The sequence below is a fragment of the Grampus griseus genome (assembly GCF_964374135.1).
Source record: "Grampus griseus genome assembly, chromosome: 3".
NCBI lineage: Eukaryota > Metazoa > Chordata > Mammalia > Artiodactyla > Delphinidae > Grampus > Grampus griseus.
Genome location: NC_139019.1, coordinates 169,841,119 through 169,854,701, shown reverse-complemented (window position 1 = coordinate 169,854,701; position 13,583 = coordinate 169,841,119). Strand labels below are relative to the sequence as shown.

At 54.3% G+C, this 13,583-nt stretch overlaps 1 protein-coding gene across 1 annotated transcript in view; it reads right to left on the bottom strand.

Moving 5' to 3' along the window:
• Positions 1-9,717: 9,717 nt before the first annotated feature.
• The window catches only part of ZFR2 (zinc finger RNA binding protein 2), a gene marked incomplete at its 5' end in the record, with an annotated part of 43,273 nt that continues 39,407 nt past the window's right edge, over positions 9,718-13,583 (bottom strand). The window contains 4 exons of the mRNA XM_082651170.1: positions 9,718-10,016; positions 10,755-10,852; positions 11,612-11,723; positions 13,158-13,253. Coding sequence (XP_082507296.1) covers positions 9,804-10,016; positions 10,755-10,852; positions 11,612-11,723; positions 13,158-13,253 — 519 coding nt within the window. The 3' untranslated portion in view covers positions 9,718-9,803. The remainder of the gene's footprint in view (positions 10,017-10,754; positions 10,853-11,611; positions 11,724-13,157; positions 13,254-13,583) is intronic.

Sequence of the window (13,583 nt, the reverse complement as noted above, 5' to 3'; positions counted from 1 at the left end):
CCCAGGTTCACTCCCACCTCAGGGCCTTTGCATTCCTGTTCCTCCTGCCTGGGACACTTCCCCAGACACACCCAACATTCCAGAAACCCCACAGAATATTTCAACCCGCTGACACTTCACACCCCTTTCCTTTGAAGCTCTGTAGAACTACCACATTCAGACCGAACATATATTTTACTTTATCTTGTTTACTGGCTGCGTCTTCTCTAGAACGTCAGCTCCCTGAAGGCAGGGATTTTGGACGGTGTCATTCACTGCCGTGGCCTCAGTACCTGGCACACAGCACGTGCTCAGAACATACTTTTTAAGCCAGTGAATGTTGGGGAGAGAAGAGGTAATGAGCAGTGCCTGTCACTTGTGAGGTGAGTGCTCTCATTAGACCCATTTTGCAGATGAGAAAGCTGAGGCTCAGAGGGTGCCATGCTCCAGGACATGGGGAGTGGTGGGCTGGGCTTTAAGCTCAGGCCTGTCTGGCTCCAGGGCCCACATACCGGCTGCCCGGCAAGGTGTGGGGCACCCGGTCGACCTCCCAAAGAGAATGTGCCAGTAACAGCTTTCTGGATGTGGAGGGGCAGGTGAGGCAGGGCAGCTGCTGCCAGGTGTGGGGACAGCTGAACTGCGGGGCCCCAGTGGATCTTCGGCTGAAGCACGCTGGATCAGACTCGGCTGGATCAGACTGCCCCAGTTAACACACCTTTAAATTTAGCTTTCTCTCCCTGACAGGGGACGCAGGGGATTCAGCGCAGGAATACTCCCCTCTTTCGAGGAAAAATGCTTTGCAACCAGAGTGCGGTCTGCTGGGCCATTCTTGACTTGTCCAAGGAAGGGCCTCTTGGACGACCCGCTTTGGGTGCCAAGGGTGAGCTTCAGGCGGATCTGCCTTTGATGGGAGAGGGTGCCTGCTCTTCCCCCATGTCACTTGGGCCCATCCTCCTTGTACCAAAGGTGGAGCTGGGCACCTCACTTCCCAGGCACGCTCAAGGGTTCAATATATGTAACCTGGGTCTGTGTCACCTCCTGGCTTGGAACCTTCCCCTGGTGCCTGCTGTGCTCGCGAAACCCAGCTCCCCGCTGTGGCTTGGCAGGCCGCTGTCACCTCTCTGCTCCCAGCTCTCTCCTATTCCTCAAATGCTCCAGGCACCGTCCAGCCTCAGGGCCTTTGCACGTGCTGTTTTTGGCCTCCTAGTGTGTGCTCCTCTCAGCTCTTCGCAAGGCAGCCTCCTTCTTATCATCTCCAACTCCTCCAAGAGACGGTGCCTGACCACTCAGAGGGGCCACCCACCATCAAAGCCCGAATCACTGCTGGTTACCCTGTCTTACTCGCTCCTGTTGATTGCCTTTGACTCACCTTGCTCCCCTTGACAGAGTGTAGGCTCCGTGAGCGAGGGCAGGGACTGGCTCTGGCCTGGGCAAGCATTTATCTCTGGAGGGTGGCACGCAGTAGGCCCTCCCAGAAAAAATGAACGCAGACTTGTGTGAGAGGGTAAAGTCAGAGGGACAGCGGGCGATCCACAAGGTACCGGAAGACTTGCCCCTGTGCCCCTGCTCCAGGATCCCACCTTGATCCTCCCCATCCTGTCCCCCACACCCTCATCCTCTAACGTAGGAGTCAGCAAACTCTCTGTCAAGGGCCACATGTCTTGACTACTCAGCTCTGCCGTTGTAGCTCGAAAGCCACCAGAGAGAACACAAGGGAAAGAGAAGAGGTACGGCTGCATTCCAATAAAACATTACTTATGGATGCTGAAATTTCAACTTCATGTACTACTCACATGTCATGCAATATTGTGACTCTTTTTTCCCCGCCATTTAAAAATGTAAAGAACCGGGCTTCCCTGGTGGCGCAGTGGTTAAGAATCTGCCTGCCAATGCAGGGGACACGGGTTTGAGCCCTGGTCCAGGAAGATCCGACATGCTGCGGAGCAACTAACCCCGTGCGCCACAACTACTACGCCTGTGCTCTAGAGCCCTCGAGCCACAACTACTGAGCCCGAGTGCCACAACTACTGAAGCCCACGGGCCTAGAGCCCATGCTCCGTGACGAGAGAAGCCACCGCAATGAGAAGCCTGAGCACCTCAACAAAGAGTAGCCCCCGCTCACCGCAGCTACAGAAAGCCCGCGTGCAGAAACGAAGACCCAACACAGCAAAAAATTAATTTTTTTAAATATTTTTTAAAAAATGTAAATAACCATTTTTAGCTCACTGGATGCACAAAATCAGATGGTGTGCGCTAGATGGTGGGTAAATGGGCTGTAGTTTGCTGACCTCAGGTCTCTCTGTGTCTTTATTTTCTTATAAGTAGGCACATTTTCTAATCTATTTGATCCTGTAAGTGCACTTCTCATCTATTAAATTAAATGTGTCGCTATTCATGGCACATAGTAAGCTCTCAAGTGTTCTCCAAACTACCTAAAGCTCCCCGGCTCAGCGATGAGCCCCTCGAAGGTATGGATGTTTTCTTCTTGTCAAAATTAATAGTAGCAATACTTGTAGAGTGTTTGGCTGTGTGCTGAAGACTGTGCGAAGCTTAAAAAAAACTGTTTTAAACAAAGCACTGTGTCTCACTCCCCGAGGGCAGCCACTGCTGTTGCTATTGGCTGTTTCTCTGGCATTTGCTTCCATCTTCCCAAATAATGGTTTACACATCTCTGGATTTACCAGTTGAACATTGTCCATTGATTTCCTACTCCTGAAAGTATAGATTTAGCTCTATTAGGCATATTGCTCTCCCAAAAGTTATATCACAACTTTTGTTTAAATGAATATTCAGTGCTTATGTTATTATATGAAAATATTGTTCACAGTGCAACAGTGTGCACTAAGGAACACTTCTATTTTCTAGGACTTGTTTTTTGATTTTCCTGGAGTTAGTGATTGCCTTTGTTTTTTTGTGTGTCTGTGACTCTCTCTCTCCCCAGGCCCCTCAGGTGGAACTAACTTCTCCACACAGGGGCAGTTTTTGCCCGGCTGTGATTCTGGCTCCTCTTCTTCAGCTCCTGGGATTCCTGGGATGTAGCTCCAGTTTCTTGGGGTAAGGTCTCCTGTTTCTTGGTTTGTGTCCTTATTTTGGGAAGGTATACTCCCTGGGCATTTCCAGAGAAAGTGTTTTCCTTCAGCTCTCCTGTGTGATTGGTGGTTTGGCTGAGGACAAGTGTTCTGAGTAGTGGATATATTCCCTTGCCTTAGGTCTTCCAGCTTCCAGTCTTGGGCATTTGAACAATCTGAACCGTTCTGCTTCCTCATTTTCTGCTTGTCACTCCCTTTCTCTCTGGAAGCTTGTAGAAACTGCTCCATCTTCTCTTTATTCTCCACATCTTGCATTTTCACAGTGTGGGTTTGGTATGGGTCTATTTTTCACCTGTGGTGCTGTACGTTCAGTGGGCTCTATCATATCTTCCATTCCTGGCAAACTTTCTTGGATGATGTCACTGGTGATTTTTCCACTTTTAATTTCTCTGGCCTCTCTCTGTGGAACTCTTCTTTGTCATATGTTGGGCTTCCTGGATCAATCTAATTTTCTTGTCTACATTTTTTTTCTTTTTATCTTCTCATTCTGTTTTTTTTTTCTTCCAACACTTCTGTTGCCATTTGAATTTTGATCCTCAGGTTTTTCATTTCCAAGAGCTTCTTCTGGTTCTTTGAATGTTCTTTTTCAAAAGGCAAATTTAAACTTGTTTCCTGGCTAGTGAACTTTCTATTCGCTCTCTGAGGATAATATATATGCATAAGGTTTTTTTCTAGAATTGCTTTCTTCTGTTCTCATTCTCTCTTTCCTCCAAGTTACTTTCCCCCCCTCTCTTTGGGTTTTGGCCTCTTCGCTGGCTAACGTTTATGAGGGGAGGGCTACAGAGCTGACAGGAAGCCCCTCGCCATGGGAGTGGCTTCACTCTGGGGGTAATTGTGGGGGGACTGGCCACTGTTGGGGAGTCCCCAAACATCAGCAGCACCTACAGGGCTTTTCTCACACATGGAACATGCGTGACTTCCCTTTTAATCACTGGTTTTCACTCTCACCCATGCCCTCCATCATGCCCGTGTCCCTGAGGCTATACCATTCTGGGCAGCAAGTGTTTAAAAAAATGCATTTTATTACTGAGTTCTCCCCACAGCTCTACAAGTTTGCTGCTATGAGTTTTAATCCAATTTTATAAGAGGCTTAGGAGGTGAAGTGAGCACCTGACACCCCATGGCTAATATGATAAAGGGCCACGGAGTCACCCTCACTGCAGGAAGTGACAACTCTGGTTCATCTTTGGGTTCTCCCAAGAAAGTGGTGTTTGCTGATTGAAATTGAATAAATTTCAACATTCTCAATGGGAGACACAGGGAAGCCCTATGAGTGATGGCCCATGGCACATAATAGGTGTTCAATCAACATGTGTTGAATGAATGAGATAATGAAAGAACAGCATAATGAGGATACAAGATGTGGCAGAATGAAACCTAACTGTTAAACGTATGTGCAGGAAAGAATTTTGGAAAATAAGAGGGCACAGTCCTGACTTGGGGACCGTGAATGAGGCTCCTTTGTCTGCAGTGGGGGGGGAGGTGTGCGGGGGGAACTCGCAAACCTCTGGTGGAATGCGGTCTTCTACATGGAAGTTTCAAATGCCTTAAAATGTTCATGCCTTTCAATCTTGGGCATCTGTGGAAGGGAGAGAATCCCAAATGTTCAGGAACGTGTTTGCAGAGGTATAATTTACAATTTGAAAACAATCTAAATGTCCAACAGTAGGGGAACAGTTAAGCAAATTAGGGTATGTTCATTTGGTGGAATGTTATGCAGCTATTAAAAATTACATCTCTTCATAGTAGCCAAAAAGTGGAAATGACCCACATGTCCATCAACTGGTGAATGGATAAAATGTGGTCCACCCACACACTGGAATATTATCATCCATAAAAAAAGAGTGAAACACTGACATACACGGCAACATGGACGGACTTTGGGAGCATGATGCTCAGTGAGAGAAGCCAGACACAGAAGGACACACAGGGTGTGATTCCACTTGTGTGAAATATGCAGAACAGGCAAATCCACAGAGACAGAAAGTGGATTCATGATTGCCAGGGGCTGGGGAGGGGGATGGGGAGTGACTGCTAATGGGGATGGGGCTTCTTTGGGGGATGATGGAATGTTCTGGAATTAAATATTGGTGATGGTTACACAATGCTGTGAAAATACCAAAAACCACTTAGTCATACACTTTGAAATAGAGGGGTGAATTTTATATTATGTGTATATTAGCACCATAATAATAATGAAACAGATGTGTCTCCAAAGGTCTCCAGAAGAATTAAATTAGAAAAGTATATCTAAGCACCTCGAAAACACAGTTGAGAAATCAAAGTTGTTATAATGTCAACTGAAGAAAAGGAGGAATCAAAGTGGTATCAACAGCCCATCTGTAACCAAGAGTGTAGAAAATGAGAAAACTGGAAGGAAACACAGAGTATTAACAGTGGTTGACTTTGTTTCCCTTCTTCCACTCTTCTGAAACTTCCAAGATTTTTGTAATTGGAAAACCCAATACATTAAAAAAATTTTTAATGTGTTAAAATAGACATAAAATTAACCATTGTAACTATTTTTAAGTGCACAGTTCAGTGGCATTAAGTATCTTCACATTGTTGGGCAACCATCCCCACCATCATCTCCAGAACTTTTCCATCTGCCCAAACTGAAACTCTGTCCCCATGAAACACTGACTCCCCCTCCCCCTCCCCCAGCCCCTGCCCCCACCATCTACTTCCTGTCTCTGTGGATTTGACTCCTCTAGGGACCTGCTATGAGTGGAATCGGACAGTATTTGTCCTTCTGTGTCTGGTTTCTCTCACTGAGCATCCTGTCCTCAAGGTTCATCTACGTTATTTGTAGCAGGTGTCAGAATCTCTTTCCTTTTTAAGGCTGAGTAATATTCCACTGTATGGATGGACCACATTTGTTTATCATCTGTTAATGGATACTTGGCTTTTGGCTTTTTCCCACATTTTGGCTGCTGTGAATCATGCTGCGGTGAACATGGGTGTGCAAGTATCTGTTTCCCAGTACACTTATTTTTCAGAACTTTGGCAGATATAAACAGGGTGATACCCCCACACACACACCCCTCACCCCGGGCAGCCCTCTCCGTCTTAAGGAGAAACATGGGTCCTCTGGCTTGTCCACTCAGCAGAGCCTTAATCCGCTTACCTGAAACATCTTCTCATTCCGGAAGCCAAACTAACGGGTGACCAGGGAGAAGATGGAGCCAACATTTCCCCAAAGAAGCCTCGGACTGGCTGAGCCTTGGAGATGCTCCCTCTACCACCGAGTGCAACTTATTTGGACCAGGAGACGCCGTGCGTTTTCGTGGCTCTCTTTCTGTGTTATTGGTGACTTTGCAGGTGGAGTTGGCAGATCTGCACTTTCACGTCTGTCTCTCCTGGACTGCCTGCCAGGTCTGGCTCCAGCCCTGCCCACACGGCCCCACGTCATCCCTCCTACACTCACCACCATCTCCTAGCAACCAGGCTGGCCCACCAGCATCCCGAAGCCTGAGGTCCTGCGTCGCTGTCTTGGGCTGCTTGTCCCCGCTCAGCGGTCCGAATTCTCAAGTGCCTGGTCCCATGTCACCCGGCCAGCTGCCAGCCTGCTCTGGGGTCCTCTGCCTGGTGGGGAGAGGGCTGGAGAGGAAAGATGAGAAGCAACCGCTCTTCAGGCCTGCAGCGAGCACCATAGCCCAGGTGTCCCATCCATCTGGACCGAGTACATCGCTAACCAGCTGTCTATTTTGTGGCTGCATCGCCTAAACTCGGTGTTCTGGAGTTGCTGAGGCGGGGGGCAGATTTAACTCTCTGTCAACTGGATTGGTTTTACACCCCCTGGAGAAGATCACATCCATCTTCCCTAGGAGGCAGGGATGGGATGGTGAGCAGTGGGTCGTGAGATTTCCCTGAGCTGCTACTGCCAGGATGTGAGGAAGGCTCATGGTAGCGGGACAGGGGCTTTCCACAAAAGTGCAGCGGTGATGGCCACCCCTGAATGCCAACCCGTTCTCCCTTCCCTTCATCCTCTTGCCACCGCCTTAGCCAAAGGCTGTCATCCTGATCGGTACAGTAATCTCCTGGGATGACACCGAAACAAACGGTGTCTTCTTATCTGCTAGGAGGTGAATTCCTCCAACACAGACACCCATCCTTGAGGGTCAGAGCATGGTTGCAAGCGTTAACATATTTACTAAACTTGGTCTATTCTAGACCTGGGGTGCCGTGGTAAGGCAGATATACTTGCTGCCCGCAGTTCACAGCGTGGGAGCAAGGCAGATAACAAAGGATTTTAATCAGTGGCGTGTGGCATAAAGGAAATGAATAGGGTTATGTGACAGGTTGGGGTGTTAAAGGAGGCCTCTCTGAGACCCAAAGGAGGAGAGGAGCAGCTGGCCATACAGGCCAGGGGAAGAGCTTAACAGGCAGTGGGAAAAGCATGTGCAAAGGCCCTGGGGCAGGAAGAAGTTTGGCTGGTTCACTGAGGACCAGCAGAGACTAGGAGGTCTGAAGTGGAGTTACTGAGGCAGAGGGTGGCAGTTGGGTTCTCTGGGGGGGTTTGTCGGGATTTGGGGTTTTATCTTGAGTGTAATCCTGAGTTTTATCCTGAGGCCCCAGTTGCTGGAGGGTTGAAGCTGCAGAGTGCTAGAGGCTGTGAATGGAGAGCAACAGAAGTGGGACCAATAGGACTTCCAGATGGCTCAGCCCCGAGCACAAAGGAACCCAGAAGGACTCCTCAGTGGTGGTGGTGGTCATCCTGGGCAGCTGGATGAATAGCAGAGCTGTCGACAGAGATGCAGAGGGAGAGGGTGTGTGCGGGTGAAGCCTCCCCCACATGAGGTGGAGAATGTCCCCCGTGCCCGGTGTACAGCTGTAGCCAAGGGGCTGCTGTGCCTTCACTCGTGCTGTTGGGGTGCTGCTCCCTCAGGAAGGGCCCAGAGGCAGAGGAGAGCGGCCTGCCCTTCCAGGGAGGTCGGAGTGGTCACGCACCAGCTGGCTGCTTCTTGTTTCCGGTAGATAATGTGTCTGGTAGAACTAGGCTAAGCTTTGCCTGCATGGGGGGCCGACACTCCCTTGGCCCAGCTCTGAGAAGGGGGTCCTGGCTATCTCCCTGCCCTGGTCTGTGCCCACGGGCATGTGCCACTTCCGCTACGGGCCACTGCAACCTCGCCCGCCTCCTCCCCTCTCTGCCCTCCAACCTGCCCTCTCCCTGTCTGGACCCCCGCCACCCCCTGAGGTTTGCAATGAGAATTTGGGGAAACCGCGGGGGAACTCTTGGTAGAGGGCCTGCAGGCGGAGAGCCACCCCTCCCAACTCAGCTTGGCTGCCCCCTCCTCCAGGAAGCCTTCCGGGTCCCCAACCCTGCCGCTGATGGTCCCGCTGTGTATCTCCTGGACCAGGCCAGGGTGGGTTCCTTGAGTGGCTGTGGGATGTGTGTGAGATGAGTGCTTCCTGGGCTGGATCCCCGGGATTGGGGGTGGGGTCTGCAGAGCCTGGCTCCTCTGCATTCCCAGGGGACCTCAGTGTGGAGATGGCCTGAGAGGCCCACACCTGGGCAGCACCAGCCCCTTGGACCTCCTCCCCATCCACACTCCCAGCCTCAGAGCCTCGGGGAGAAGTTCTGGCTGGTCAGGGCCCCAGGCAGGGGCCCAGCAGGGTCACTGCACCCCGAGGAAGGACTGCGCAGTCCACACCAAGAGACAGGCATATCTCGTTTATTCCCCACCCCCCAAACTTCCAGGTAGTTCTACGAAGACATTAGATGTGAAGCCACACACAGGCTGTCCCTTAAACACAGAAATGAGCTTGAAACAATCAAGTGACCAGAAAAGATCGTGTCAGCCCAAAGATGGACTTATCTCCTTTAGTGCCACAGGGCAGCCGGACAAGAGAAGTTGTCGCAAAGAGGGAAGTTTGGACAGATCGGGGTGGGGGCTGGGCAAGGGTGCCTTCATGTCCACCAGTGCCAGGAGGCGCCTGATTCTGTGCCCCGCACCAGGCAGAGCCCCCAGACTCCACTTTCAAGGGGCGGGCCCTGGACCCACATTGGCTGCACCTATGCAAGGAGGACGGGAGAAAGACAAGGCAAACCCAGCTCGAATGAGGCATACAGAGCTGTTCCTCGTAGTGCAGAAGGCCCGAAGTGGCACGGGGTGCAGTGCCATGGGTGCCACAGATGCTCCGGGGGTCAGGGGCGTGCCCAGCCTGCATACTCACCACCCTTCGGCTCTGTGGCCCTCCCATGGCGGGCTGGGGGATGAGCCCAGCTCAGGCCCTGCAGACCTCTGGCCGCGGGGCCGTCTCCAGGCTGGGGAGCTGGAGGGGGCAGCGTGTTTGGAGACTGGGCTTGGGGACTGAGGACCCCGGCCTGGGCACACTCTCAGGCTTGGCCACCACCCCAGATCCTCCCAACCTACCTTCCGGGGACAGGCTTCCTGATGTGGGACCCCCAGGGGGCTTGCCCGTGAGATTTCAAATCCACGCACGGCTGGTGTGTCCTCACAAAGCCATTTAAAAACCCACACCCTTCGTAGGCCACAGGGTGAGTTTAAAGCTAGCAAGAAATGCCAGAGTTTAAAATTGTGCTGCACCTTCTCGCCCGGGTGAAGGCAGGCCTTGGGGCGCTGTGCCCCAAATCCTGCAGCTGAAATCGCCAGATGAAGAGATTTTGCTAATGATTAAGCACAAGTGTCTTTAAAGAAATCTATGGAACATTACTGCAAAGGAAAACAGGACTGCCCAGCGTCAGGGGTGAAGCAGCCATTCGGTGGGGCATCAGGTCCCGTTGGGGAGGCGAGGCTGCTCACACGGGCCCCTCTCTGCCCCGCTGGCCCGCTTCCTTTGGCCGGCGCCCTCCTCGGCCTCGGCCTCGCTTGCCTCCCGTGGCCTCTTCCGGAAGCGCGCCCCAGGCCTGCTTTTGGGGGGCGGCAGAGGGTCGATGCCCAGGATCTTGTGGATCTGCCGGAACGCCAACATGCGCAGGGCGTGCTGGGGGCAAACGACCCGTCAGGACCCTTCTGCCCGCGGCCTCCTGGCCCGACTCTCAGGGCCCCGTGAGGACTTGGGGGCTTGCTGGGCATCCTCGACACCCTTCTAGCAACTGCAGAGCTCACGTCACCCTTGGGCGTGAAGAACTGTACTGGGAGTTGCTTGCGCCAGCTGGTGGCGAGTACTGTGCCAGGAAGCCCCTTGGAATTTCAGCTCTTTCTCTCCTCGCTACAGGGACCTTAGATCCTGCCTCTCCAGGTTTGGCTCTGATCAAGAGCAATTTGACTCTTTCCACTGAAGGCCATTCATAAATGTCAGGCCCAGTGCGATTTCTGTACTGCTGGGAGACTTGCTTATAAGTAAAAATTTGCAAACAAAAGGGAAGCCACAGATAGGGTCTCTGCTTTGGGGCCTGAAGCTGTTTAGGCCCAGCAGGAGGCCTTGGCTGGGTATTTGCAGACCACAGGGCAGGGCTGGGGAGGACAGTACCGGCCAAGGAGGCCCCAAGTCTGCGCCTCATCACGGGAGTAGCTTTGTTTCTGGGCCAGGCTGGCCCTGCTCCCGGAAGCAGTCCTGTCACCCACAAGCCAACTGTCTCTGTAAGGGAGAGGGTGGGAAGGGGAGTCCCAGACCATTTCCTGGGATGCACCACAGATGCGAATGGGGGCTGGGACCTGGGCCGTCCACAGCCAGGTCGAGCTGGCCTGAGTCGGGGAGCCCCGTGGGCTGGCCTCCTACCTGGGCACTGGCCGTGATGTCCTCTCGCTCCTGGAGGGTCATGGACCCGAGGGCGTCCATCTGGTCTCTCTCGCAAGGATCCTGGAGCCCTGGCCCATCTTTGAGAGGGGAGGTGGGAGTGGCAGAGAAGGAGAGTGCACCCTTACGAAGGCGCCACTGCGGCTCTGCAGTGCTGGGGGGTCTGCACCTGGCCGCCTCGCGCCCACGGGCCACACCGGGCCTCTCCCCTGCCAGTCCTCCCTCCAGCCCCACACGCGTTCAGCAGACCTCCTCACCGCCTGCGTGTGTGTGTGTGTGTGTGTGTGCACACGTGGGCGAGCATGTAGTTACAGAAAAGGCTCACACCACGGGCCAGTGTATCATCCTCTTCTTCCACTTAAAATGCTATCGTCCCATGTCACTGAAATGACTGGAAAACACCGTTTTGCATCTAACATGTCACGCGGGCCACATGCGTGCTCTCCTCCTTCTGCTACCGTGAAGGACATCGTGGTGAACATCTTTGTACAAAGCCCATCATGGAATTCCTGTTGTTTCCTTCGGAAATGTCCCCCGGGCTGTCCCTGGCTCCCCAGAGAGGGTGGGTGTGCCATCAGAGGAGCGTGAGAGAAGGCACGGACCCCTCCCCTCCAGCCTCCACCCCGCCTCTCCTTCCGGCTGGTCCACACCTCCGCGCGGCTCCCTTGAGTGGTGACATGTGTGTGCACGTCTGTGTCTGCTGTCCTGCCTGTGCTGGACGTGGTTCTTGAGTGTTCCTAAGAGGCTCCTCTGCGCTCCCCCGTCCCCCCGCCCCCGCCATGGCCCTTGGTCTCTGCCACGTGCTCCAGGGTCTGGGCTCCCAGCCGACAGGGACTGACCTGTCAGGAGCGTCCCCGAGGCCACGCACTCCAGGACCCGTCTCACGGCGTTCCCGGGGCTCAGGGGCCCCTTCGTGCTGCTCAGAGCCTTCTCCACCAGCAGCTCCATGGCCTGGGCCGGGTGGAGACAGAGAAGGAGACCCGGGCCTTTGAGGACGGCGCGGCTGTGCGGCCTCGGCCAGGTCTCCAGGGGACCGGGGATGTGAGGCCCCCCTCCCAGCTCTTCCCCTCACACCCACCCACCCCTGAACTTCTACAAGGAGGGGGTCACCGGGGCCTTGCCACCCTGGTGTGGCCTTGGGCGGGTTTCTCTCAGTTCTCTAGGGAACTCTCTCGCCTAGTTTTGACATCAGCAAAATCCCATAGATGGTAACATTGCAAACCAGTGTCAAGAGGGTTAAAAGAAACTCATTCTCCATGACCCGAGGTTCAGACAGTGAGGGCCATGAGGGTCACAAGGACTTGGGGACTCGCGCAGGCTTGTCCCCACCTCCAAGGAGCCACCTGCCCGGGTCCCAGGGCAGGGCCGGAGCTGTGACCGTCATGGGGGTTGCATCTATACTTACAGGGAAATGGGCTCCGGGGAATGCAGGGTCCTCCCAGCGTCTGAGTGAACCCCTCTTGTCACTCAGCACAGAGCCACCCACTGTGCCATCCACCAGGGGTGGTGCTGAGAGTGGATATCTCCCCGGTCCATGGGCAGGAAGCCGAGGTCCGGGTGGGCACCAGAGCCCTCATGAGCAAGGCCAAGGGTAGCTTGGGCTCAGGTGGGAAGGGTCCAAGAACCTGGCTTTGGGTGTGGGAGCCGATGAACTGGCAGCAGAAGGCTGCACATGAGATGCACGCATACCTCCAAGTTCAGGGCACTCGGCCTCCTTCCCAAGGATAATGTCGAAGGTGAAAGGCTTAAAAACCTACACATCTGCGCTCGCTGGGGGATCAGTGGGTGTGTGACGGGAGAGGGACACTCAGAGACAGGCCTGCCGAGGGGCGCACAGATGAGATGAGATCCTGAAAGACGGGGCAGGGGTGCCCACGGAGGGCAGGAGCTGGGGGTCTCACAACACAGCAGCTTGGGGATTTGGGGGACAGGGGGCCTTCGCATCCTCTCCCCGCAGAAGGGCTCGGGGCCTGCTGACCGGGGGTGTCAGGGCCGCAGGGGACCACCCCTTCAGAGGAGGTGGGTCTGCACCAGGCTGCCTGCCCTCACGGGGGCCTCTGCACTGACACCTGCAGGTCTAGGCAAACACCCCACCTCTTGCTGGGGCGCCCTTGTATTTGCATGCTTCCTGATTCTGCCCGCAAGTTTGTGGGTTCCAGATGATGCAGTCAAATGAGACTGTGTCTGTAGCAAGCCTCACCCTGGGGCCAAGGGACCCCGATATGCCCCACCGCGATCCACCTCTCCCGGCGCTCAGACGGACACCAGCTCTTTGTTGGAAAGCTGAGCGCTGAACCAGGAAATGAGGCTCGGCCTCCCAGGGCTGTGGCCTATCAGGGGTTGGGGGCTTCCTAAAGCAGGGCCAGCCCCCTGGCACTGCCTTACCCAGTCCGGCAGGGCCCCCCAGGTGGGCACGCGCTGGCAGAGGTCCCGAAGGACCCTGATGACGATCACACAGGGCTGCAGGCCGCTGGCTCTCGCCTTCGGGGAAAGAAGCACATGGTTAGCTCCAGGGAGCTGTAAGCACGTGGCCAAGGGGGGCATGTGCACAGGGCCGAGGGAACAAGGGCTGATCCAGGGGCAGCGAGCCCAGCCGGGGGTGGAGGCAGTGAGGGACTCCGGGAGGCATGGGCCGGCCGGCCTCACAGCTGGCGACTGGAAGCAGACTCCATTCCCAAACGGCCCACGGCTGAGCCCTAGTGCCGGCCGTTGCGGCCCCCCACCCCCAGAGTGGTGGTCCCTCCTTTCAGGTTCCCGACCCAATCAGCCAGGATGCAACCTCCATCAGGTTAGCGCTGGGCGTGGACACGT